The sequence below is a fragment of the Phymastichus coffea genome, unplaced genomic scaffold (genome assembly GCF_024137745.1).
Source record: "Phymastichus coffea isolate CEN01 unplaced genomic scaffold, Cenicafe_Pcof_1.1 PCOF00095, whole genome shotgun sequence".
NCBI lineage: Eukaryota > Metazoa > Arthropoda > Insecta > Hymenoptera > Eulophidae > Phymastichus > Phymastichus coffea.
In genome coordinates this window covers 155,611-179,479 of record NW_026706906.1, presented here as the reverse complement: position 1 = coordinate 179,479, position 23,869 = coordinate 155,611, and the positions used below count along the sequence as shown (strand labels likewise).

At 41.4% G+C, this 23,869-nt stretch overlaps 4 protein-coding genes across 5 annotated transcripts; 2 read left to right on the top strand and 2 right to left on the bottom strand.

Moving 5' to 3' along the window:
- Window positions 1-2,596: 2,596 nt before the first annotated feature.
- LOC131669595 (protein SHQ1 homolog) lies at window positions 2,597-5,235 on the top strand. The gene is made up of 8 exons (XM_058944584.1): window positions 2,597-3,019; window positions 3,098-3,291; window positions 3,514-3,707; window positions 3,841-4,245; window positions 4,319-4,442; window positions 4,541-4,704; window positions 4,773-4,933; window positions 5,034-5,235. The coding sequence occupies exons 1-8, from the start codon at window positions 2,877-2,879 to the stop codon at window positions 5,233-5,235; spliced, it is 1,587 nt and encodes a 528-aa protein (XP_058800567.1). The 5' UTR covers window positions 2,597-2,876.
- A 210-nt stretch (window positions 5,236-5,445) lies between these two features.
- On the bottom strand, window positions 5,446-11,508 carry LOC131669594 (uncharacterized). Of its 2 annotated transcripts, none has more exons than XM_058944582.1 (8): window positions 11,365-11,508; window positions 9,223-9,536; window positions 7,532-7,828; window positions 7,357-7,468; window positions 6,605-7,285; window positions 6,362-6,528; window positions 5,911-6,295; window positions 5,446-5,825 (listed from the first exon to the last, which is right to left on the bottom strand). In XM_058944582.1, exons 2-8 carry the CDS (start codon window positions 9,471-9,473, stop codon window positions 5,598-5,600), a joined length of 2,121 nt encoding a protein of 706 aa, XP_058800565.1. In that variant the 5' UTR covers window positions 9,474-9,536; window positions 11,365-11,508; the 3' UTR covers window positions 5,446-5,597. The 2 variants fall into 2 exon arrangements, with proteins under 2 accessions (XP_058800565.1, XP_058800566.1); XM_058944583.1 differs by lacking the exon at window positions 11,365-11,508 and adding an exon at window positions 9,797-10,170.
- A 3-nt stretch (window positions 11,509-11,511) lies between these two features.
- Window positions 11,512-23,825, top strand: LOC131669616 (sushi, von Willebrand factor type A, EGF and pentraxin domain-containing protein 1-like). The gene is made up of 33 exons (XM_058944620.1): window positions 11,512-11,721; window positions 11,892-12,179; window positions 12,254-12,515; window positions 12,587-12,781; window positions 12,947-13,111; window positions 14,052-14,234; window positions 14,639-14,854; window positions 14,917-15,117; window positions 15,191-15,439; window positions 15,742-15,978; window positions 16,055-16,270; window positions 16,352-16,443; window positions 16,512-16,758; window positions 16,844-17,056; window positions 17,129-17,290; window positions 17,361-17,675; window positions 17,740-17,882; window positions 17,942-18,041; window positions 18,104-18,320; window positions 18,489-18,646; window positions 18,718-18,806; window positions 19,128-19,237; window positions 19,369-19,541; window positions 19,644-19,858; window positions 20,024-20,231; window positions 20,539-20,712; window positions 20,795-20,886; window positions 21,531-21,667; window positions 21,753-22,050; window positions 22,223-22,828; window positions 22,899-23,055; window positions 23,208-23,396; window positions 23,579-23,825. The coding sequence occupies exons 1-33, from the start codon at window positions 11,512-11,514 to the stop codon at window positions 23,743-23,745; spliced, it is 6,684 nt and encodes a 2,227-aa protein (XP_058800603.1). The 3' UTR covers window positions 23,746-23,825.
- LOC131669606 (uncharacterized) lies at window positions 13,134-13,659 on the bottom strand. Its single transcript, XM_058944605.1, has 3 exons — window positions 13,529-13,659; window positions 13,344-13,458; window positions 13,134-13,274 (listed from the first exon to the last, which is right to left on the bottom strand). Exons 1-3 carry the CDS (start codon window positions 13,657-13,659, stop codon window positions 13,134-13,136), a joined length of 387 nt encoding a protein of 128 aa, XP_058800588.1.
- Window positions 23,826-23,869: the final 44 nt, after the last annotated feature.

The following is a 23,869-nucleotide window of genomic DNA, read 5'->3' as shown; positions in this document are numbered from 1 at the left end:
TTTTGTCTGCTAAGGCCCTCGCCACATATGCGCATATGCGCGCGTACGAGGGCGTATACAAATACCAATGCGAAAACAGCCCGACACAAATAACATTTTATAAAAAAAAATGATCACATCTCACGTATGTATAATTGTACTTCTCGAAAAAATAATTATTTGTTATTGTACCATTATATTTCTCATAAAAAATAAAAAATATCGTTATCGATAATTCACCTCCTATTTATTCGCATAAAAGACATAATTAAGCAAAAATAAATTCAAATTGGTACAATAACAAATAATTATTTTTTCGAGAAGTACAATTAGACATACGTGAGATGTGATCATTTTTTTTTTATAAAATGTTATTTGTGTCGGGCTGTTTTCGCATTGGTGGCGAGGGCTTAAATCCCCAGTCCCATAGGTACATACATACGTATGGATGCGGACGGATACGGATGCGAATCGCAACTCTAGTAACATCACTAAAAATATCTAGTTCGATTATTTAGTACCAACACTACCGGTAGTGAGTAAAAGTGACTGTTGTTTAAAACTGTAGCGCCGAACATACCACATTTAATGTTCAAATGTCAGGTCTACAATTTACTTTTCAAATTTTCATGAATATTGCTTATTGATGAGTATGCTAATGTAAAAAAAGTTTTTGGGATGATTAATACATATCATTTATATATTTTTTCTTCTTCTTCTCATATATTCAAGTACTTCCATAAAATTAAGGCCTAATTCCACTAATTGTAGTTGAAAGTCTATCAATTCTCTATCATTTGCCATCTTATAGACTGCAATAATGTAAAGGTTAGATAAGCGTTCATTAAATGTGGTACGTTTGGCGCTACAGTTTTAAACAACAGTTACTCTTGCTCACTACCGGTAGTGTTGGTACTAAATAATCGAACTAGATATTTTTAGTGATGTACTAGAGTTGCGATTCGCGTCCGTATCCGTCCGCATCCGTACGTATGTACACCCAACGTGGATTGAATCGCGACCATGGAGACTGTATAAAGGAGAGGTAGCGGCCGTATCCCCTCCATGTAAAACGTTTGCGACCCACATCTCCGCACTGACCCTCTACCCCCAGCGCCTCTCTTGGTGATCACGCGAGATACCGAGTTACCGACGCGACATGTCCCAAAGAGAATTGCATATTCGAGATCATTATTTGAAAGAAAGATTATTGATGAAAATTTATGTGTAACAATTCGCTTGAGATCGAATACAATTAATTATAGTAAGTAAAATAAATAAACTTCATTTTTATTTATTGCACCAACTGATCAACAAAAATCCATAGAAATAAAAAAAAATAAAAAAAACGTGATTTGAACCTGCGATCGCAAAATCATACGGACGCCTTAGCTACCGCAGCTACCATGACAAGACAGCGACGTTGACATGAATATCGTACAAGTTCATCAAGGGAAAAGAGGCTTAAGTTTTAGTAATTATAATTACTTATAATGTCATGCATTCGATCTCAAGCGAATTGTTACACATAAATTTTCATCAATAATCTTTCTTTCAAATAATGATCTCGACTATGCAATTCTCTTTGGGACAGATCGCGTCGGTAACGCGGTATCTCGCGTGGTCTAGTCACCGAGAGAGGCGCTGGGGGTAGAGGGTCAGTGCTTGGCTAAGGCTCGGGACTAGCCGGAAATTCTTAGGGTCTGTCTCCATAGGGCCTGCCTGAGTCCGTCCGAGCCGGCCGAGATTTTTTATGGGCACGCCATCTCTATAATTTCGTATCCAATGGCGAGTTTCATAGTGAATGGCTGCGTTTACATAAACGAGCCCGATCGGACGCAGCCAATACGAGAAACGCATGAACACGAAATTATAGAGATGGCGTGCCCATAAAAAATCTCGGCCGGCTCGGACGGACTCAGGCAGGCCCTATGGAGACAGACCCTTATACAGTCTCCATGATCGCGACCCCCCCAGTTAGGTTGGTATGAGACTATGAGTGCTACTTTCAGTCCGTAACGGTGGTTTTCAGATCGGCCATAGTATAGCGCTCGTTCTTAAATTATATAATTAAAACCTAAAATCAAATAATCATGCATCTAAATTCATTGTTCAGCAAACAATTAATTTTAAACCTAAAAACAAATTAGTAACGTTTTAGCTTTTTATTGTATCTTAAAACGAATTTTCATTTTTGAATTTTCCCGCGGTTTCTTCGTTCAATGCAACGACGGAATTCTCATACCAACCTAACTGGGGGGGTCGCGATTCAATCCACTATGGGCCGGGGCCTTAGGGTCTGTCTCCATAGGGCCTGCCTGAGTCCGTCCGAGCCGGCCGAGATTTTTTATGGGCACGCCATCTCTATAATTTCGTGTTCATGCGTTTCTCGTATTGGCTGCGTCCGATCGGGCTCGTTTATGTAAACGCAGCCATTCACTATGAAACTCGCCATTGGATACGAAATTATAGAGATGGCGTGCCCATAAAAAATCTCGGCCGGCTCGGACGGACTCAGGCAGGCCCTATGGAGACAGACCCTTAGAGAGCCACCGCCAACTAGTGTGCTGGTAAACTAAACTAAACTGCACGCGAAACGGCGAAAAACTATGAAGTAGCCAAGTAGCGTGAAATGAACGAGTTGTGGTTAAATTAAAATTTTTTATTTTTATTAATTAATTAATTAATATTATACAACTTACCATTTAAATAATACAAAATTTTCATTTTCATTCCAATGAAAACGTTCTCATATTAACGGATTACGAATGTAATTTGATATTGTGATTTATGAAGCTATCGTTTTCTAACATTTAAAGGTTAGAATACACAAAACAGTGAATAAGTGTAGTATCACATTTATCAGTATCGTTTTTATATTCGGTAAATAATTAAAAATGTTAACTCCACGTTTTGAATTATCGCAAACCGAAGATAACTTAAAGATTATTATACATGCGCCTTATGCCAATATTAAAGACACTGTGGTCCATGTTGATGGAACAGACTTTCGTTTTTATTCCACTCCTTATTATTTGAGGTAAAGATAATTTTTTTCTTATCAGTGTTCAGCCAAATATACAATGCTTGATCAACATTTATATTTTATTATTGTAAGTAGATTGAATTTACCAGGAGAGATAGAAGAAAATGATGCCTCAACAGGTGATTACATTTGTGAAAAGGGTGATTTTACTATGACATTTTCTAAAGTTTGTAAAGGTGAACACTTTGAAAATTTGGATATGATAACAACTTTATTAGCTCCAATAAAGAAAAAAACCAATTTTGTGCCAACAATAGAAGTTATTAGTAAGTTCTTTTATTTATATCATTACATTACCATGTTGATATATTGCTTATCTTTATATTTTTCAAACATATTAGAATACAAGTCCAATACTTTTTTGGAGTGAAAATTTTATACAGAAGGATTATACCAATTCACCATTCCATGAATCACTTACCATTATGTTAATTAATTTGAAGATTTTAACGACATTTATTGATAATTTATGGTGCTTCTGATTTTAGGTAATCCATGTATTTTCGATGATGACTTGAGTGAAAACGAATTTAATACTGAAAATATAGACAATGATGATAGTGAAACTGCTAATGAATGGTCAACTCCTCAAAATCCAATAACATTGGCTAGTGAAGTGTCATTGGACTCTCCAAAATATGGATTTGGAAATAAAATTTCTGGCGCCTTAAATGCTTTTGAAGTAATTCTGCTAAGTTACATAAGTAAATCAATAGCGTGCTTAAAGTTATAATTTTTAAAATTATACTTCAATATGTAAAATATTGTACTCTGTTTAATTTTATATTGTACTACTTTCTGTATTATTATTTTAGGATTCATGGATTAGAGAAATCATAGATTTACCTTTACCAGACAAGACATTGCCAGAAAATCGTCAAAAGTTGCGTGAAAAGCATGAACTTGAGAGTTTCAATGAAGAATATTATATGGCTGATTTAATGGAACCTGAATGTGTTGAATCATATTTGTCATATAAATGTGATTTGGAAAAAGGTACAGAGGGTGAAGTAAAGTTTGATGATACAGAAAAAGATATACTGAAAGAGTTACCTAACAAGGAATACTTATTGAATGAGAATGAAATAAAAACAGTATTATATAGTATGATTGATATACTCTTTGCGAGTTGCTATAATTATCGAATAACACTTGGAGAAAATAATGTTGAGAGTGGTTGGACAATAAGTAAATTAAGCGCAACACTTTCCTGGTTTCAAGTATGTTTATATAAATAAAATTTATAATAGTTCAAGATAGGAATATAAATATTAAACAAAGATTTAATTTCAGAATTTTACAAATCTACACGACGTAATATTAAGTAGCATTCGACGTTCATTGTGCTATCCACAAGTAAGAAATTGGAATCTTTCTATGAAAATTTTTCAAGATGTAAGAGACATTGTCAAATTAGGTAGGACCATTTTAGATTTATTTCCTTGATTTTTTTAAATTTCACAATGGTACAAGAATGCGGGTAACTAAAAATTATGCAAAATATATACATTTCAGGTAAAAAATATATAATCAAACGTTTTTGCGAAATCCACTCAATATTCAATAATTCATATGAACCAAGATATGTCTTGAATCAATTATATATAAAGGACTACCTCATATGGTTACAACAACTTCCAGATTCGAAAATAAAAGAAGTTGACTTATGGTTGGAAAATGTAAATATATCAAGATGAATGAGTGTCACATAAATTAAAACAAATCATAATTCATTTACTGCTTTTAGATTGATATTAAAAAGGAAGAACTAGGTTTGGACCTCGTTGAGCTAGAAGAAGCTGCGTATTCTGTTCAAGAAGAAAACTTGGTTATAGAAAATGAAATAAAAATCGTGTATAATTTACCAGATGATTTACAAAAGCTTGTTATCAGTAGTAATGCTAACAAGTAAGTAACTGTCGAAACTATTTTTAACTTAATGCAGTTGTTTACAATTTGTTTTACTGTTACTTTTATATTAATTTAAAATTGAATGAATTAACTTCAGACAGCAAACTGGTCATCCAAAATTAATAACTTATAGCGACAGCGATTCGGAATCTGATAGTTTAAGCTTTTCAAGTAGTAGCAGTAGTTCAAGCAGCAGCGATTCAACATGGGCCGTTTCAGAAAATGACAATGATGAAATAACCGATATGAGTAATAAAACCAGTAATGATATTCTCGATTCAGATGATGACCCTAATTGATATTTTATTTACTAAAAATTATATTGACTGTATAGTACAAATCCAATCATTTAATTAAGCATTTATAAGGTGGAGTGTAGTTGTAAAAGCAACGGTAAATGTGCGCAAAAGCCTCAATGTATTTACATCAGTAAATTGTTAGTGCTTCCCTTGATAAAATTTATAAAAATCGAATTTATATATATATATATATATATATATATATTTAACTGACGAGTTTTTAATAACGATAAATTGAATCTTACAAATATACATGTAAAAGTTTCCACGAGAAATTAAAAAATTTACGTACATACTTAATTTATATAAATATGAATTGGAATCTTTAAGGAGGGGTGAAAAAAACGAAAGGGAGTTGTTATTTATTTAGCTAAAACATAGTACAACCAAGGTAATAATTTGCTATAATGGGCTATCAATTTACTTTTAGCTTCTTCATCGATAACATCGGCATCTTCGTACGCGGAAGTGGAATGGTCGTCGTAGTGTTCATTGTCCGACTCGAGAGCCTTTGCATGATCGTCGAGCAAAGTAGTTGATTTAACAGTGGCGGTCGAGTCTTCCGCAAAGCTCTGTTCTTGCTCGAGCACCTACGCGGAAGAGCGTCCAAAAGATGAACAAACCGAAAATGATAAAGTGAAATGTATGGTTAGAATGGAATATGATTTGACGTACGTGCTCGTGTTCATCGTCTTCGAGGCTGGCGCTGCTGCTGTCGGTACTGTAGTCGTGAACACGCTCGTTGCCGTAGTTCTGCCAATAGTCGGCAAGTTCACCGTACAATCCGGGGCTTTCGTCTCGGGCGAAGGTCGACTTGACGGCTTGAGACTGCCTGGACACCGCCTTGTGCTGCCGATCTTGCTCGTGCTCGTGTTCATGGACCAGGTCTAGATGCTCGTGGTAGCTCGGCTGTCCGGTCTTTAGCACCAGGTACTCATGGGCCTTGAGACTACGATCGCTGTATTCGTCCACGTGTGGCGCCCGCATGATTATGCGGATCGGTATGAGGTAATCTGCTTCCAGTTGGCCCTCTACTTTTACAGGCTCGCTCGTTGACTCGCTTTATCGACAATTCCTTCCGTCATTTGACTTTTTCAAGTTTCACCATTTGCATGCAACTGCTTACCTCTTGATTTCAACCAGCTGCAGTCGATTGTCACTGCCGTCGTTCGGTGACACCGAGCGCGCATTTGTTGATCTCGACTTCAATACGTCGCGAGCGTCAAGGCTCTCGATCTCTTTGGGCTCCGTGAGCCTTCGCTCTCCATTGCTTTCCGACCAGTTCGCTGCAACCTGTAATCAGTCATCGCGCGAACAACTCGGTTTCGATGTTTTGAAGCCTCGCATAACAAGAGAATTCACGTCTCACCGGATTCATCAGTAGCTCTTCCGTAACATTGGTCGTCAGTTTCTCGGCATTGTCGGCATCGATGGCTGTCTCCAAATCAATCTTGCTCATTGTGACGTTTACACGGTCGAAGTCCTCGTAGTAATTTTGTGTAGCGTTGGAATGATCGTCGTCTCGCGGATAAAGCGTAGTAGGATCGTAGTCGCTAATAGTGGTCGAGCTGTTTGGAGTCGACTGATCGGTGGCAGCGAGGCTCTCATCGGACAGTAAAGCGTCGCCGTCATTGTCCGCTTGGTTTGTGTATGTGGAGTAGTCGTCGGGCACCGGCTGGTCGACGATGGATTGTCCGTAAATATGATCAGTCTGCTCGAGCTGTGGAGTTTGCATTCCCGTACTGTGGCTGTCCGTAGGAGAGTAAGCGATCGAAGTCGCATTTTCTCGCGGCGGCGACGACGTAGTGGTCTCGTTAGCGTCAATTGCCGGAGTTAGCGTGGACGAGTCGTCGTCCGTAACTGTTTGCGCATCGTAATCGTCAGACTGAGAAAATAGCAGCTGCGATTGGCGTCCGAGGCTCGACGTATCATTTCCGTTTTCGGCAGTTGGTGTGCCGATCGTCGCTGACCCTTCTCGCGCTTCTTGCGACCAAGTCTCAGCAGTTGTCTCCTCGCTACTTTCGGTCGAGTAATCGAACAATTGCTGAAACTGCCGAAAATTGTAATCAGCAACAGAGTCGCAGCGCGAGTGACACGTCGCTTTACGGAACGGATGCGTACCTCGCAGCGACCGCACGGCTCGTCTTTGTAAGTTGACAGTATAGCTGCTTTCACATAGGGGAAGTGCAAGATACTCCAGGGTACGATCACCTGATATGTCAGTCGTCCGCAACTATCGATGCAACGTCCTCGATAAGAATGAGCAAATTAATCAAAATGAATGAACAATAGTTACCGATCGATCACGAGAATTTGGTCGCGGAAAGCTCGGAGCTTTGGCCAGATTTGAAGTTCGGCGCTGTCCTGGATGAAGTAGACGTCGGGACCGAGTGCGCCAGCGAGAGCCTCGGCCGATGGGACTATCGGCGGCACTCCCTCGGCCTCGCTCGGTGATATCTGCTTCCATGTCTCTTCCTCCACTTCGATTTCGGCTTTAGACGCGTACTCGGACTCTCCGGGTGCCGCGTTTATCGCTAGGAATTGGATATTCTCGAAGCCCGTCTTGTCGAAACGCTCTCTCAGCACTTTCAACCTGCGATCAGCGTTCATTATGATTTTTATTTTTTACCTCTAATAAACCAACTAGGCTCAACGATCCTAATTGTTTTCTTTTAAACAATTAGGCTAGTCAAACTAGTCCTTTTTATGCAGTGCGCAAGCTATGCCACGTATTTCTTTGACGAGGCCAGCGTGCATCACAGTTGTTATCATCATTTACAGAGAAGAAAAGCAAACTTTCGATAGCGTCGACAGTTTATTATCACCTGAAACTGTAGCCTCAAGTGATTTTCCTTTTCAAACTTGCAAATAGAATGGTAACATGGTTTTGAAATACGATATTTAATAATGTAATAATGCCAGCTTTGCAATCATATAAAAGAGGCCTCGTTAAAACATCGTTAAATACTGTTATTGATAGATTACGATTACTCAATTCAACAGCCGTTTATCCAGAAAATATTAAAAATCTAAGCTTATTTTTCAGCTGCATTTCAACGACTAAAATTTAACGTGTACAGCGAAATTCATTTAAACTCATTTCCTCTTTATAAACAAGAGCTTCGATTTGATATCTTGCACGATCAAAATTAACAATCACATCGATCAAAGATCATTACAAAAATTGAACATTTGAAGGCTTTGTAAATATAGCATCATTTTTCTGCTTTATTTAAGTGACATTTCCAATCGACGATAGTTAGGCCATAATCGTTATTTTGTCTGTGCAAGGTATTGAATGCTCTTAATTTTTATTGCTTTAAAACTATCGTACATGCGAGCAATTTGTCACTCAATGTCTATAATAATGTAAAACACAGTGAAAATTTAATTGAACTTTTCTAATGATCGGAAAATTTTCGTCGCTACATCTCTTATATATTCAAAAGCCGTACATTGAAGAAACAAAAATACTTGCGATTCTAAACCTCAGAGAATTGAATTTTTTCTGAATTTCTTCCGATTATATTAATGTATTTATAAAAAAATATATTGACTGCCAGTAGTAAGTTAAGTTGTTTAACAGTCAAAAAATTGATCAGTAATGTTATTTTTTTAATGAACTATAACGCAAAAAGCTCTTAAACTGACCGAGCACATGTCGATAAAACGTTGCCGAGTTGTCCGCTATCTATAGTTTGGGTAAACCGTTCAGCAAAAATTACAACAAATTGTTACTGTGCTATGTGGATACGTTTACGCGTGTAAAGTGGTCTGGATCTGGAAACGTTATATCAGTGTAGTGCAACGCTAACAATCAACCAGTAATGGTTTGATTGAAGTATAATAAAAGAGCGAATAAAATAATCTTTGAAGCTCGATTAAGTTGGTATGAAAATTGCGGTTGCCAAATATTCGAGAGCGCTGGTGTTTTGCAATGTTGAATGCTAGTCACTGGCAATCGAACGAGAATGCGCGCGAACTTACATTGCAGCTTGTCGATGACTGAATGGCCATGTCGAATCGAAGAAAGCAAGAACGTTGACTCGTCCGATTTGTTTATCCCAAAATTGCAATATGCTACATTGCTCCAAGTAGCTGAGGTCGTCCTGCCGTTTCACTATCTTAGCCAATCTCTTTGGCGCTGCGCGAATATTTTTCGGCGCTTCGGCTGTTGCAGAAGTAAAACTGGGCGTATCGTAGCACAAGCTCGTCAGCAGCAAAACGATCAATCTCATTGTCACTGAAAGATCTGTCTACTTTCATCGGACGATCACATTTCGTTAGTCAGCCAGTGGTAGCTGTAAAAATGACGAAAGAACGTAAAGCGGGGCATATCGTCCAAAGTTATATTTTTGTATCAAGAAAAACGCCACGTCATTCGGAGAACAACACAGCAGCACACGAGTAGCAGCAAGATCGTAAAACAAGGAGCTTGAAGCCATACTTCTTTGTCGATGGTTGAGTTGGAAAAAGTTGAGTTACGGAGCGGAAAGCGGGGGGCAAAAAAGTAGAAAAACATGCAAGGCACGGTTGTAAGAAGGAAAGGCGCTCCAAGTACCTGCACCGCCTAGAGCCCAAGGACAGCAGGTCGGTGCTGCTGCGCCGCGTGTACTTCTTGTGCGGCCAGAACTTCACTCGTCGCGGACCCTTACGTGTTCTGCGCTTATTCGCATCGCCTGGCCTCGACTGTTCATTTCGACGAATGACAAAGGCGACTGACGACTTTTCAAGTAATCGACAGCCGACAAGCTAACGAACGCGCCGTCGTCGCGAATAACCCATGGGTTGGCACTCGCGCCGGTGAGCTTCTTGATACGATCGTGTGGTTGGTCAGCGCGAAGGATAGGTGATTGACGTTGCGTACGCGACGAGGATGAGTCTCTTTGGAAAGCACTGCCGCTCATCCGTGCACATATTGGCTGCAGCGCCGGCACGAGCGCAACATGGATACGCCGAATTACAGGTCGCATTCGAACATGAACGTCAAGGTGGCGAAAGCTTGCTGGAACGAATCGGACGGCGATCAATCGAAGGTGTGAACTTGCCGCAAAAGTATATGTAGGTGGGAGCTTTGGTGCATACAGAAATAGCGGCGAAGCGCGGAGAAAGCAAAAGGCGCGGATGAGAGTATCGAATAGTAGGCAGCTGTACGGCCGAGTATACACGTGCGTTTATAAACGCGATCCCATTTATAGATGGAACAGAGGCCTTCTTGTTCCTCGCGCCGCCCTCGTCGTCGCTACGCGCAGCCGGCGAGAGAAAGACAGAGAGGTGAGGCGCCTCTCTCGATTGACTCAGTGTCCGTAACCCCGTCGAGCGCCACACTCTGCGCCGCTATTTAGACCTTCGTCAGCAAGCGCTGCTCTTATCGTCTTTTTTTTTCACAATCAGCGTCCTTTCCACTTCCCTCCCTCGACCACTCGCTTCTTTTTGTCTCCCTCTCCCTATCTCCATCTGATTTTTTCCATCTGACTCTACTTTACACTGCTTCACCTCCTCATACTTATCACCGGAAAACTCACAACGACTTTTATCGTACGTATATTTACATAGATTTTATTGTTTTCTTCTCACTCTCGTAGATTCATCGTATGACGATCTCTACGCGCCAACTGTCGGCCTCGATAAACGTCACCTTGTAAATAATATTCTCCAATAGTGTTTCACCTCTAAAAATAGTCCAGGTTGTATGGGCAAACTTGCACTCGATTCGCCTATCTATTGACTTCACTTCTCTTGGTGACAGAGAAATTAGAAAGTAAGCTCGCGCGCCTTTTTCTTTTTCACGAATTTATATTAGTTTGCCAAGCTGAAAAATTGGAGTATAGAAGCGCGACAACGAGTGCGCTACCGGCACAGCGTTCAATCTTGACAACCAACACAACTCTCACTTTCTATTGCCACTCGCGTTGCTTAAATTACGGCTGTATCGCCGAACGGAGAAACGCGCCTTAGTGCTTTGATTTCCTGACTGTTCGCGAAAATAGAGGTGTCACGAAAGCGCCTGCAATTCCAATAATTTGGACAATGAGATTTGTGAATAAGCGGATAACAGCTAAGCAACCGATAGATTAGTAAAGGAATATCGCGCGAGTGTAATAATAAATTTTGAGTAAAGTCCCTTACAGTCATTCGAAAAACTGTGACAGGTGAGATGATCGAGAGATCATAGTCGAGAAAAAACTGCCTGAGAGGAAGCGAGGGAGAGTTGATTGTAGCCGAGAGAGAAGGAGAGCGAGGTATGCGAGAAGAGAAGCACTCGACGCTCTAGCGATGACTGGCCTGCGTCCGCGGAGGTCGGTGCAGCTGCTGGTTGCAGTCGGCGGCCTCCTCCTACTCGGCGCCGCCGCCGCCGCCGCCACCGCCGCCGCCGCCGCAGCCGCCGACAGCAGTAGCAGTAACCGTCGCGCGCGGAATCCGCTGGAGGCCCTCGCGGCTAAACTCAGGCTGCGCCTCGAGCAAGCCACCAACCGATCCGACCAGGTAACCCGCGCTCGTCCACGCTCAGACCTTATCATCTCCATCTTCTCTCCGACGTCGCCGTTGCGAGACCGAATGCAAGATTCCACCTCCTTTCGCACGAGCGTTGCTCAATTTGGCCCTAACGAGCTCTGTCAGCAAAGTTTCGAGAAGATAAGTCGTGGGCGTTGCAGCTGGATCTGGTGTTCCTGATCGACGCGTCGAATTCGGTGGGCGAGGCGAACTTCCGCGGCGAGCTGAACTTCGCGAGGAAGCTGCTGTCCCACTTCACCATGGGGCCGACGGCCACCAGGGTGTCCATAGTGACGTTCGCCGGCAAGGGCCAGCTGGTGCGCCACGTGGACCACGTGTCGCGCGAGGCCAGCCAGGCCGACAAGTGCCGGCTGCTCAGCGGCCAGCTGGCCCAGCTGGGCTACAGCGGCGGCGGCACCTACACCTACGGCGCGCTCGTCGAGGCCGTTGTCGGTATCCGGCCGCGCGTTCGCGCCGCCCCGAGCGCCGATCGCAATGGTAACGCGCTGCTGGCATCTCGCAGGGGATACTGGAGCGGAGCCGGCGCCGCGAGTCAGCGGAGAAAGTGGTGCTGCTGGTGACGGACGGGTTCAGCAACGGCGGCGACCCGCGACACGCGGCCAGCCTGCTCAAGGGCCTGGGCGTCACCATATTCAGCTTCGGCATTCGCACGGGCAACGTGCAGGAGCTGCGCGACATCGCCAGCGCGCCCAGCCACGCGCACAGCTACTTCCTCAACAGCTTCGCCGAGTTCGAGGCCCTCGCGCGGCAGGCGCTGCACCGCGGTAAGTGCGCCCGACGGGGCGCGTCGGCCCGGCGCCGCGCCGGCCTCACACGTTCCGCCTGTGCCGTGCAGATCTGCGAGCCGGAGTGCACGCGCTGGTGAGCGAGCGCGCCGAGTGCCAGGCCCTCTGCCAAGGCGAGCGCCGCGTCGGCGCCGGCGGATGCTGCGACCCGATGGCCAGCTGCGGCTGCGGCACCTCCACCGGACATTACGCCTGCATCTGCCCGCTCGGGTACTTCGGCAGCGGTCTCGCCGGCTCGTGCCAGCGTCAGTCAACCTCCTCTATAAGCACTGCAATACCGAATGAGTAGACCTGCGTAATACGGCGGCTTAATTAGATGAGCTTTGCGCGGTCGCGCGTGCAGCTGCGATTCGCCAGCGCGAGGAGACAAACGCGCGTGCGCAACCTAATGAGCTTGCGTTACGTTGCAGCCTGCCCCAACGGGACTTACGGCCAGCAGATCCGTTCGGACGATTTGTCGGTGTGGTGTGCGCCGTGTCCCGACGCAAATCACGTGACGCTCAGGCTACCGGCGATTTCCTCCAGAGACTGCGTTTGCGCTTCCGGATTCACTGGCGAGCGAGGCAATTGCGAAGGTAAAGCGTCACGAGCGGCTGCTCAGAGGAATCCCTTGCCCGCGGCTAACGTGGGCACAGCACCGCCGAGGAGACAGATGTCGTCCATAGGATCGGGATACGTGGTCGTGTCTTTCCCGTAGATTTCGAGTTGGAAATCCCGCTTGCTCGCGAGCCAGCCGTACTAAGATACGAACGAGCCTGGATCCAACCAAACCACCAAGCATCCTCGAGACTCGGTGTGAGGACTTACGTTGTCGTTGCTGGTTTTCGGAAACGGCAGGCACGTTCTTGGATCTGGCGTCGGACCACTCGTGTCGCGTTGCACTTTTTCCTTGCACAGCGCGCTCAATTTCTTATCCAATTCTCTGCAACGAACGCACGGCTGTGCCCTCAAATCCAGAAACCCCTCTTCCCCGCCTCATCTCCTTCGTTTACCTGTACTTATCGCATAACCACCAATAGTCGTGTAGCCACTGGATCTGCGTAGCTTTAATTTTCTCGGCATTTTTCGTCAGATTCGTGCTCGCAGAAACGTAGTCGAATGCTCTGGTGCTACGGAAGTCCATCGCTCGGTATTTTTGCAAATGATTATCTGTGTTACTTTCTCAATTTTTTTCCACAATAAAATTTTAGCTTAATTATCCGTAAACAAATGAAACGCAAGCTATACATATGTATGTAATTTTATGTTACGTTGCTTCTACTGTAAGAAAAACCGTTTCTTCTTTAAGCTTTGTAACATCGTAATTTTAAGGTAAATTCGTTCATCAAATAGGCTCTATTATATTACGCTAATGCGTATCTGTTCTACAATGGCAAGCACCGTCAAGCGCAACAATTTATAATTCACTGTTTTGTCAAAGTCTTTGGGCGCCTTAATAATAGCACTGTACCGCTAAATATTTAGCAAATCCAATAAGGTTATACGCTGGATAACGAGAGAATAATATCTTTACAGCTATCACCTGCCTAAAATTGAAAGTTCCCGATAATGGATATTTTGTAAAAGCAAACGACTGCAATAACGTCATTAATGCTGCCTGTGGAATCAGATGTAGAATAGGTTTTCAACTCATCGGTGATAGTATCAGACTGTGCGGTCAAGGCGGGAGTTGGTCCGGCGTCGAGACTCAATGTCTTTGTAAGTTTTTCCTCAATTTCGACACTGTGTGCATGCTCATCTTCTTTTTCGTAAATATTTCATCTGCGAAAACTGGGCAGATTTTCATATCGCTTTACAAAGGGTTACGTGAATGTATCGCGAGAAAAATGCGTAAAAAGCAACTCGGCATAATAAATACTAAATTCTGTGAGCGTTAAAGTAAACGCATAAATGCATATTTTAAGTGGTGCCGTTGCTTCAAAATTAAAATAACAATATGCGCCTACGTTTCATATTTATTAAAATTATCTCTACAAAATTTTTGGTTTTGAGGAAAGAAAATAGATTGCAATATTGTTCTTATTGTAAAATTTTGCGCACGAGCAATGTTCAATCTGAATAACAAAGGGAAAAACGTGAGCGTGACAAATGTGATTTTTCAGTAAAAACTTGCGCGGCCCTGCGGGCTCCCGTCAACGGACGGATCAGGTGTGAGCTCGAACATGCAAATAATCGCAGTAAAGTCAGCGACAGGGTTGCGCATCCAATCGATACTCGTTGCCAATTCCAATGCAAACATGGATTTCAACTGCGCGGCAGTAAAGTTCGAAATTGCTTGCCACTGGCCAGATGGGACGGACTCAAAGCCACGTGTAAACGTAAGCACACGTCGGCCTCACGATTTTCCGTGGGATCAAATGTTTCTCTTGACGAAATGCAGCAATCCATTGCGAGCCGTTGAAAGCAGTGGCGAATGCTGAGATTCAGCCCAAAAGTTGCATGGGTCCTCGGAAACTGCCTTATGCATCGAATTGCATGATTACGTGCAGAAAGGGTTACAAGCTGGAAGGTCCACGAACTCGGGTGTGCGTAGGTCGTCACGGTACATGGTCGAAGAGACACAGCGTCAGCCGTTGTATAGGTAGTCTCGTCACCGCTGATATGCGCGTTTAATATATAAGTCGTGTACGAGAATTATTATGGTCACTTTGCAGACAAAACGCGCCCTGTGTTAGTTTGCCCTGAAAGCTTCACGGTCGCCACGCTGCCTGCTCACAACTACACGAACGTCGATTGGCCATTACCCAATGTTACGGACAACTCAGGAGTTGACTGTAACGTTTGGAGCAAGCCATACGTCACATTTCCATGGAAAGTTCACGTTGGCAAGCACGTGGTCAAATACATAGCTCAAGATGTCAGTGGTAATAGAGCCAGATGTACCTTTAATGTTATCATCGTCGGTAAGCTAAAACTCGTTCTGTTTATTTCAAATATACGTATACACTGCATGCTCCAACAATTTTCAAAAATATAAGAAGTGTTTTGCTCGAAAAGCCACAAGGGCTTTTTACCTACTATATTTTTATTTTGTAGTTTCTTTGTACCATAGAACAACGAATGAATAATATTTTGGCATTCCATTTCCGTAAAAAACATGGATTTTTCATTAAGCAAGCAATTATTAATTATTAAAAAGTGTTCAGCCAAATAATCAATTTGGCTAATTTGCAATCGTATTTCCATAAATAAATTCAATTTGTAGATAGAGAGCCACCAGTGATAGAAAATTGTTACATCGATCAATTATCGACAAACTTGCAAGAAAACATTTTGAAAAATTACTCCAGCTGGGTTGAACCAGTCATTTATGACAATTCAGGATTGCCCGTGAAAGTCACCAAAGTGGTTGAACTCAATGCACAACCAAATTTTGTTGCTTATACTGCTGTAGACAAGTATGGCAATTCAGCCGAGTGCATAGTAAATTTGACGATAAAACGTACTATTTTCATTCTCATGCGCTATTTTTATGTAGAAAAAGGAATAGAAAATTGATTCGCATTTCACCTTTCCAGATACATGCGATGATATCGATGTTCCCAAGCCTTTGAATGGATACGCAGAGTGTAAAAGTATCGCAAACGGTGGTAAAGAATGTATATTGTTTTGTAACGATGGATATGATTTTGCATTCGAAGGGAATTTGCGGATGATGAAAAACGCACAAGGTTACGTTTTAACGTGCGACGCAACAAATCACTCTTGGAATTCTTTTACACCCGATTGCTCTCGTTGGTATTTTACTTCTCGGTTTGTTGATTATTATGAAGATCAATTGTTTATGGTTACTTATGACTGTTTTTTAATCAAAGGACAAAAGGTGCCTAGTATCATCCATCAAGAAGGACACGTCGTTCTGACAGGTGATTCTGTGGATTGCGATAACACGACATTGTTAAACGACGTAAGTTCTTGAAATCGAAGCCAAAAATATGTAAATATTTATTCAGTGGGCTTTTCTAGTATAACCAGTTGGCGAAAGCTATGAACGATAGCTACAATCGCAATTACGCACATGTTTGCGGCAACGATGTAACGTGTTACATTACTTACGAAATGAATTGTAATACATTTTCTGCACGTTTAACGAGAAACGTCGATGACGACGTGTACGTCATCAGTGAAGTCAGTAATCAAGATGCAAGCGGTCACGAAGGAAAGAGAATTGAAAAAGTCAGACGCTGGAAAGACCAAATTGAGTTAAAGTTCAGGTTCATCGGTAAGTTGGGACGTTTGATGCTCATGCAAAAGTTAGCCACAAATTATATTGGAGCTTGCTCATTGATGATATTAATGAAATGCAGCGAAAATAATCGAGGACAATCAAAATAACCGTCGACTAGGAGTGGCAAAGCTGAGAGAATCAATAGAATCAATGAGCAAGTCAGGAGAGTTGAATCTGTTGGACGAAGAGACTAACAAAGAAATCGGATGGCTGGCCTTGAACCTGCACTCGGTATTCGAGGATCCGCAAGTGATATGCGAAGCCGGAAGTGTGCCGAGGAAGAATAATTGCGGTTGTTACTGAATATAAAATTAGGCGCGTCCTCGGAAAGCTGTAGCTCATTTCGATTGTGTGTTTATCGCAGTGGAGTGCCCCGCTGGGACGTTCCACAATCAGACTGGCATGCGATGCCAATCGTGTCCTCTCGGGGAATTTCAAAGTTCGCCGGGGTCGGTGGCTTGCGACAAGTGCGCGCCCCATTACTACACGAGAAGGCTGCACGCGAAATCGATGGCCGAGTGCGTAGGTGAGTATGGGCGCGCCGCCAGGCTGGGGCTCGCCGAGAGACCGGCAATGAAGCTCGAGGTGGCTTGCAGCGGCATGCGAGCCGGGCCATTATTCGCGCGGAAGGTCGCATCAGCAGCATGCGGATCTCGCTGGTCTCGCGCTGGCTCCTTGCACGTCCTGCGAGATCGGATCTTACCAGCCGCGGTACGGCCGCAGCCAGTGTTTGCCCTGTCCCCGCAACGGCACTACCGAGACGAGAGCCGCCACGGCGCTCAGCGACTGTTTGCCCGCAAGCCGTCGCCGAATCCACTTTGATTTCTGCTCCAGCGCTCTCTGCGCGAATCGGGCCTCCTGCTCCAACCACCTGGACGGCTTTAGCTGCGAATGTCGTCCGCACTACGTCGGTAAGATGATCGCGCGCCGCTCTCATCCTTGCAAATCTCGCAGACGGCCTGTTCCTTGTATCAGGCTCAAGCTGCGAAACATTCGTGGACCCCTGCTTGTCGTCGCCTTGCTCGAGCGCCGGTCAGTGCATGCTGACCAACAATAGCGACGGCGACTGGACCTACGGATGCTTGTGCAAACCAGGCTTCGCGGGAAGTTTTTGCGAGGTAATGCGCCTTCCTTTCAATTTACGTGCTGCAATATTCGATCGGGTCACACTTTGCAGACCCTCGTCAACGAATGCTCCTACAGTCCGTGCCGCAACGGTGCAACTTGCTCGGCTACCGATATCGACCTTTCGTGTACTTGTGCAGATGGCTTTGAAGGTGCCTTCATTGAAATCCATCTGAAACGGTTATTATCGGTTAATCAAGGAACATTTGTGCAGGCGACTTTTGCGAACTGGCTGTGAATCAGTGCGAGCACTCGCCGTGCGAAATCAACTCCTCGACCTGCCGCACAATCGACGGCTCCTGGAAATGCTTTTGCAAGCCAGGCTATCTGGGTTTGCGTTGCGATTTGTTACCATGCGACTGGCTTCCTTGTCACCCGAATGAAATATGCGTCAACCTGTTTCAGGAGAATGCAAACCAGAGTAGTTACAGGTGGGAGACTGGCCAGTCCGCACTGAGTAGTCATCAATGCTTCCAATCTTACATTCGGCAAACGATTCATAGCATGCGTCGATTCTTCCTTCGTACCTTTGATTAATCGTTTTTTAAATGACAAAGAGTTCGATTACTTGACTCTTCTGTACTATGCGATACTTTTAGATGCGAGTGCCCGCGCGGCTTCACTGGCAAAGACTGCTTCACGAAAATCGATCACTGTCAAAGTAATCCGTGCCAACATAACGGAACCTGCATAAACAATTTACTAGATTACAAGTGCCATTGCCACATTCCGTTCACGGGCTCAAACTGCGAAATAGGTATTCTTATTTTGTGCTTGCCAATATTTATGCAGAGTTGTCGTTTTTCAAACGTCGACCATGACTTTCAGAAATGCTATCCGATTATATCATGCACTTCACTCAATCTGGCACAAGGGATTACGTTACTTTACCAGGGCCGGCCTACAATTTAACAGAGGTGATGAGTTTATTCTTCTTTTGGAAATGAAAGTAATGTCAGGCTTTCTTGACCAGAAAAAAAATTAGATAAAAAATATGCGATAGTGACTTATGAATGTAAGCAGTCAAAAACAATCTTTGAAACGATGATTTTAAAGCGCACTTTTTAAAATAGAATTTCTGGAAGAATATTGACAAAAATATCGCTATCAATGAAATGTATTTCTATTCCAACAAAATAATTTTTCAAATATTCATTTGTTTTCTGGAAGCCTGACACTTTTATTCTTAATTACTCGTGATTTTGAAAGCGTAAATAACCGTGCGACCAATCGATTAGTTAACAGTATGCTTTTGGATGCAATCGCTCGATACTTTTAATTACGGAACAGTCTTCTCGTACGCAACGCCCAATCAAGATAATGCGCTCACTTTGACAGATTACAGTGGGTTAGTATAATTTACTATCGACCTAGCTTACTATTTGAGTATTTGAGCGAAAACTTTATTTAAATAATTTAACTTTCGAGATAAACAATATTGCAATACTACGTTGTATGAAATAAAAATATTCGTTTAAGCTTTGTATTTTATGTCAATGGAGAGTGGGTAATTACCGATGCTCGGCTGAATGACGGGCACTGGCATTTCGTATGCGTTGTGTGGGAAAATCAGTTAGGCTCTTGGCGGCTGTATGTAGACGGAATTCAAAAAGACAGCGGCACGCTGTTGGCCAAAGGCACGCAAATTCAGGGTAATATTTCTCAATTCAACTTTATACGCTAGAAAATTGACACAGAATAATGTCACATTAAGAAAAATTATTTTATGCCTAATTTTATATATTTTTTTACAGCGAAAGGAACACTTATTTTTGGACAAGAGCAAGATGAAGTTGGCGGTGGATTTTCTGAATCAGAATCATTTTTAGGTAAACTGTATTTGTTAGACATTTGGGATAAAGCATATGGTTCCGAAGTCATATACGATCTAAGTAATACTTGCAAACAGTATCACGGATCGTTGATTTCATGGGTACAATTACAAGGAGGTATTCGAGGCGATATTAAGGTGAGCAATAGTTTTAAATATGTAATTATTACGCAACATAAAAGAGAAAGACTTTGGCAGTTTCAAAAATCTAATCATGATAAAATTCGATAATCGGATTGAAAATGTTGCAACCCATGTCATTGAATGGTAATAATTTTTGTTTTGTGTTCTTCATACAAATAGCTTACAAACAGTTCATTCTGCCAAAGATGTCCTCCACCAATATCAGTTTTTAAAGGACTTGTAAATATTAGTAAAGAATTAGAAGAAGCTACTCACTACTGTGAGACTGGCTATGAATTCCGTAAAGGATACGAACGTATTAAAACTATCAAAAAGAAATGCATGAAACACGGTAGTTGGGCGGGTCCGAAAGTGCCAAATTGCGTGCGTAAGTTTGTTTTGAGTGAATTATTTGGTATAGCTTTCTGCTTTGAATTGTCAGAATTCCGAAGCGACTCGAGACTTTGAGCTTCGGGGCTAGTTGCGCCCAGCAGCTTAACAATTTTCACAATTAAACTAAGTATTTAGGACCTATTAATTATTTAAGTATTTATATAGATTGTTTCTTCGAGATTGAAGATTGTTCAATTTTTTATGAAAAAACTCGAGTTCTAAAACCTAGTAAAATTTAGGAGGTTAAAGCTCTTTTTAGAAGCCTACTATGTGAAAACAATAATAAATTTAGCATTATTTAGGTGTTAACTGTCCTTACCCCGGATATTTTTTAAGAGGACAGATACGGGGAAGGTCCTACCTCTATGCTGATAAGATTATATATACTTGCAATGACGGCTACAAGCTCAAAGGAAATCTCGAAAGAGTATGTACAGCCGAAGGAACATGGAGTGGAACTGCACCATTTTGCGTAGGTAATGCTGTAATCAGTGCTTCACTCTATCCAACTGACTATCAAACATTAAAAAGGACTGTAATAATGTTCATTTCATCCAGGAATAACTTGTAAAAATCTACTAGCTCCCGACCACGGCGACTTTGATTATATTGTTGCAGAGCATGATAGAGACGATTTATCGATACTACAGGTATGAAACACATTGACAAATTAAAAATCGCTTTAAGAAAACTTGGTTGTTAAAATCAATTGATTGAATTGTTGTTCGAGGAATCCAAGCAATAAAGTTTAAGCGATTTTTGGATACACCAAATAATTCATACGTATATCTTCTCATATTTTCACTTTTTTTATCACTTCCTTACGTTACCTTGATTTTCACGCAATTTTTATGAAACTCTTTAATTAATCCATGTTTATTTTCTCTATTTCAAATTTCGTGGATTTTATATAGCTACTTCCATTTCATTGAATAGTTAAATATTCATAATAATTAAATCAGTTTGTATTGATCGTGTCACTTTTGAGCAAAATTTGTGAAACTTCCAACTACTACAACAAATTTAGCAAATACTTTTGAAGCTTTAGTCGAGCTTTTGGCCTTTTAAATACCTAATGTGATTTGTTTCCTTTGTTTATCAGTTTGAAAACTGTTATGTCAAGTTTCTAGCTTTAAAGCTTGACTCAGTTCTAAAATACGACAAAATGTAATGATTCTCCAATGTTATTAACAAAGTTAAAACTATAAGCTCCGCTTAGGTGGTTCCAGTAAGTTCCATCCCGAGTCTTTTCAGAGAGTTATGTAGTTTATGATTATTTCTAACTCTCTAATAGGTTGGTCAACAACTTGAATTCAAATGCGATGCTGGTTATTTTCTGAGTGGAAATAAAATTCTGACATGTCTTCAAAATGGTACTTGGAATTTTCAACAACCGCTTTGTTTACCGATGAATTGTTCACCGCCAAACCAGTAAGATACTAATTGATACATTTTCGTAAACAAAGTAAAAACAACTAAAAATATATGATGTACTATTTAAATTTATTCGCCTTAGGTTCAGCCACAATCACATTATTACAAATATTACAACGCACTCTTCATCGCAAACTCACGTCATTGGCGATTTAAACAATAAGCAATCAGCAAATAAATCGCATTACTTTTACGGAAATATTTTAGTATTTGCTTGTAAGCAAGGATACAAATTCGAAAGTGATCACTATATTTCGACTGACTTGAAGCTTGAGTGTACATCCAATGGCACTTGGGCTGGCTTGGTACCTGCCTGCATACCACTTCGCTGCCCGCCACCCATTCGTATAGAAAATGCTATTACGTATTCACTGGATGAGGTAATTCTTATCAATCAATAATTACTTGAACAACTTTTTCTCAATGATACACGTAAAATACAGCAAAAATTTATATTGTAACGTGATACTGTTTAATTTTCAAATACTTGAACATTTTGCTCAATGATTCGAGCTTTTGAACGAGTACTAATAAAAATTTTATTGATAATAGGGCCAGCAAACAATTGATGGTACTTGGAATAATAACAAAGCTGGACATAGTTCGCACAATAACATTAATGATACCGGTATAGAGATTGAAAATGAAATGTATGCTAGAGTCGGAATGAATTACACATTTGGACAACAAATCAAAATAATATGTAAAAAAGGATTCGAAATAGTCGGAGGTTCAACGATTAGAACTTGTACTGAAAATGAAACTTGGAGCGACAGCGATGTAAACTGCGAGCCTTCGCAGTGCCTATTTACAGAGTTAAATAATCACCCTCTAATAAGAATATTTTCAAACCACACGCAAAAACTTGAACAAAGATTTCAAGTGCTAGAAGTAAATCTTGACGTACTAAATCATATTCGGCAAGAATTTAGCTTTCATGTGGAAGGATTTAATTACGGTAACAAAATCATTATTCAGTGCTTGGATCATAAGGATAACAAATTTTCAAATAAGACTCAGCTGAAGTTTATCTGGGAATGCGAAGAGACAAAAAAGTGGAAATTTTCAACTGAAAATTTGTACGAACCCAACGTAACCAATAGAATTTTAAAAGAACAAATAAACGTGTGTTCTTCCAAGAGATGCAGTGCGTTGAATGTAAGTAATAATTGGACAAGTATTTGATTCTTTGGATCGATGTGTCGGTGATGTACAACGTATATTACAGCCTCCTTTGCATGGGTACATTGAGTATGAAAACAATACAGAAAATGCTTTCGAGGGAGGGCTTATTTTCAAATGTGACTCGGGTTACAAGTTGATAGGTGGTCAAAAGTCTTACTGTTTATTCAACGGAACTTGGACGTCTATTCCAATATGCCAACGTAAGAATTGCCGTATTCGTAATCCTGATTAAAAGTTATATAAACACTTAATCACAATGTAATCATTTATGTGCGCGGGATTAATATTATGCTCCTCAAGAGCCAAAAATTAATATCAAAATTTAATAGATTTAATTATTATGTATGTGCAGCAATCACTTGCGGAACACCTCCTAAAGTGTTACATGCGCAAGTTAAAAGTGGAAACATTGAAATAAGCCAGGCTTCACTCGGGACCACGATTTCGTATCAATGCATAGCAGGCTATCGAATTTTCGGCCAATTAAAATTGCAATGCTTGGCAAGCGGGGTATGGTCGAGAGTCACTGGAAGTTGTGCTAGTAAGTTATAATTAATTACCCATATCAAACTTATACGATGACTAACTGAAATTTTCTACTTGTTCGATAATAATTTTAATGACCTAATAATAATTAATAGTTAAATATATATAGCCACGAGTGTATAAGAAGAGAAAAATTTAAGCAAGCTTATATATGTTGACGAGATATTAATATTGCAGGAATATCGTGTGGAAAACCACAGCTTACTGGTGGTGCATCGATACAAGGAAATTCTTATTTCTATCAAGACCGCTTAATTTATATCTGTCCTGATAAAAAATTTAGAGATTTTATTATATGCAATCGCGATGGAAATTGGAGTAATTTTCCAAAATGCACTAGTTGAAACAATTTTAACATTGCAAACTATTATGGTGAATATTTTTTAAATACTCTATAGGAATAAAGGATACGTTTATAATGAACGAACAGATAACAGGTTGAATAATAAAATGTATATACTAGCTGTA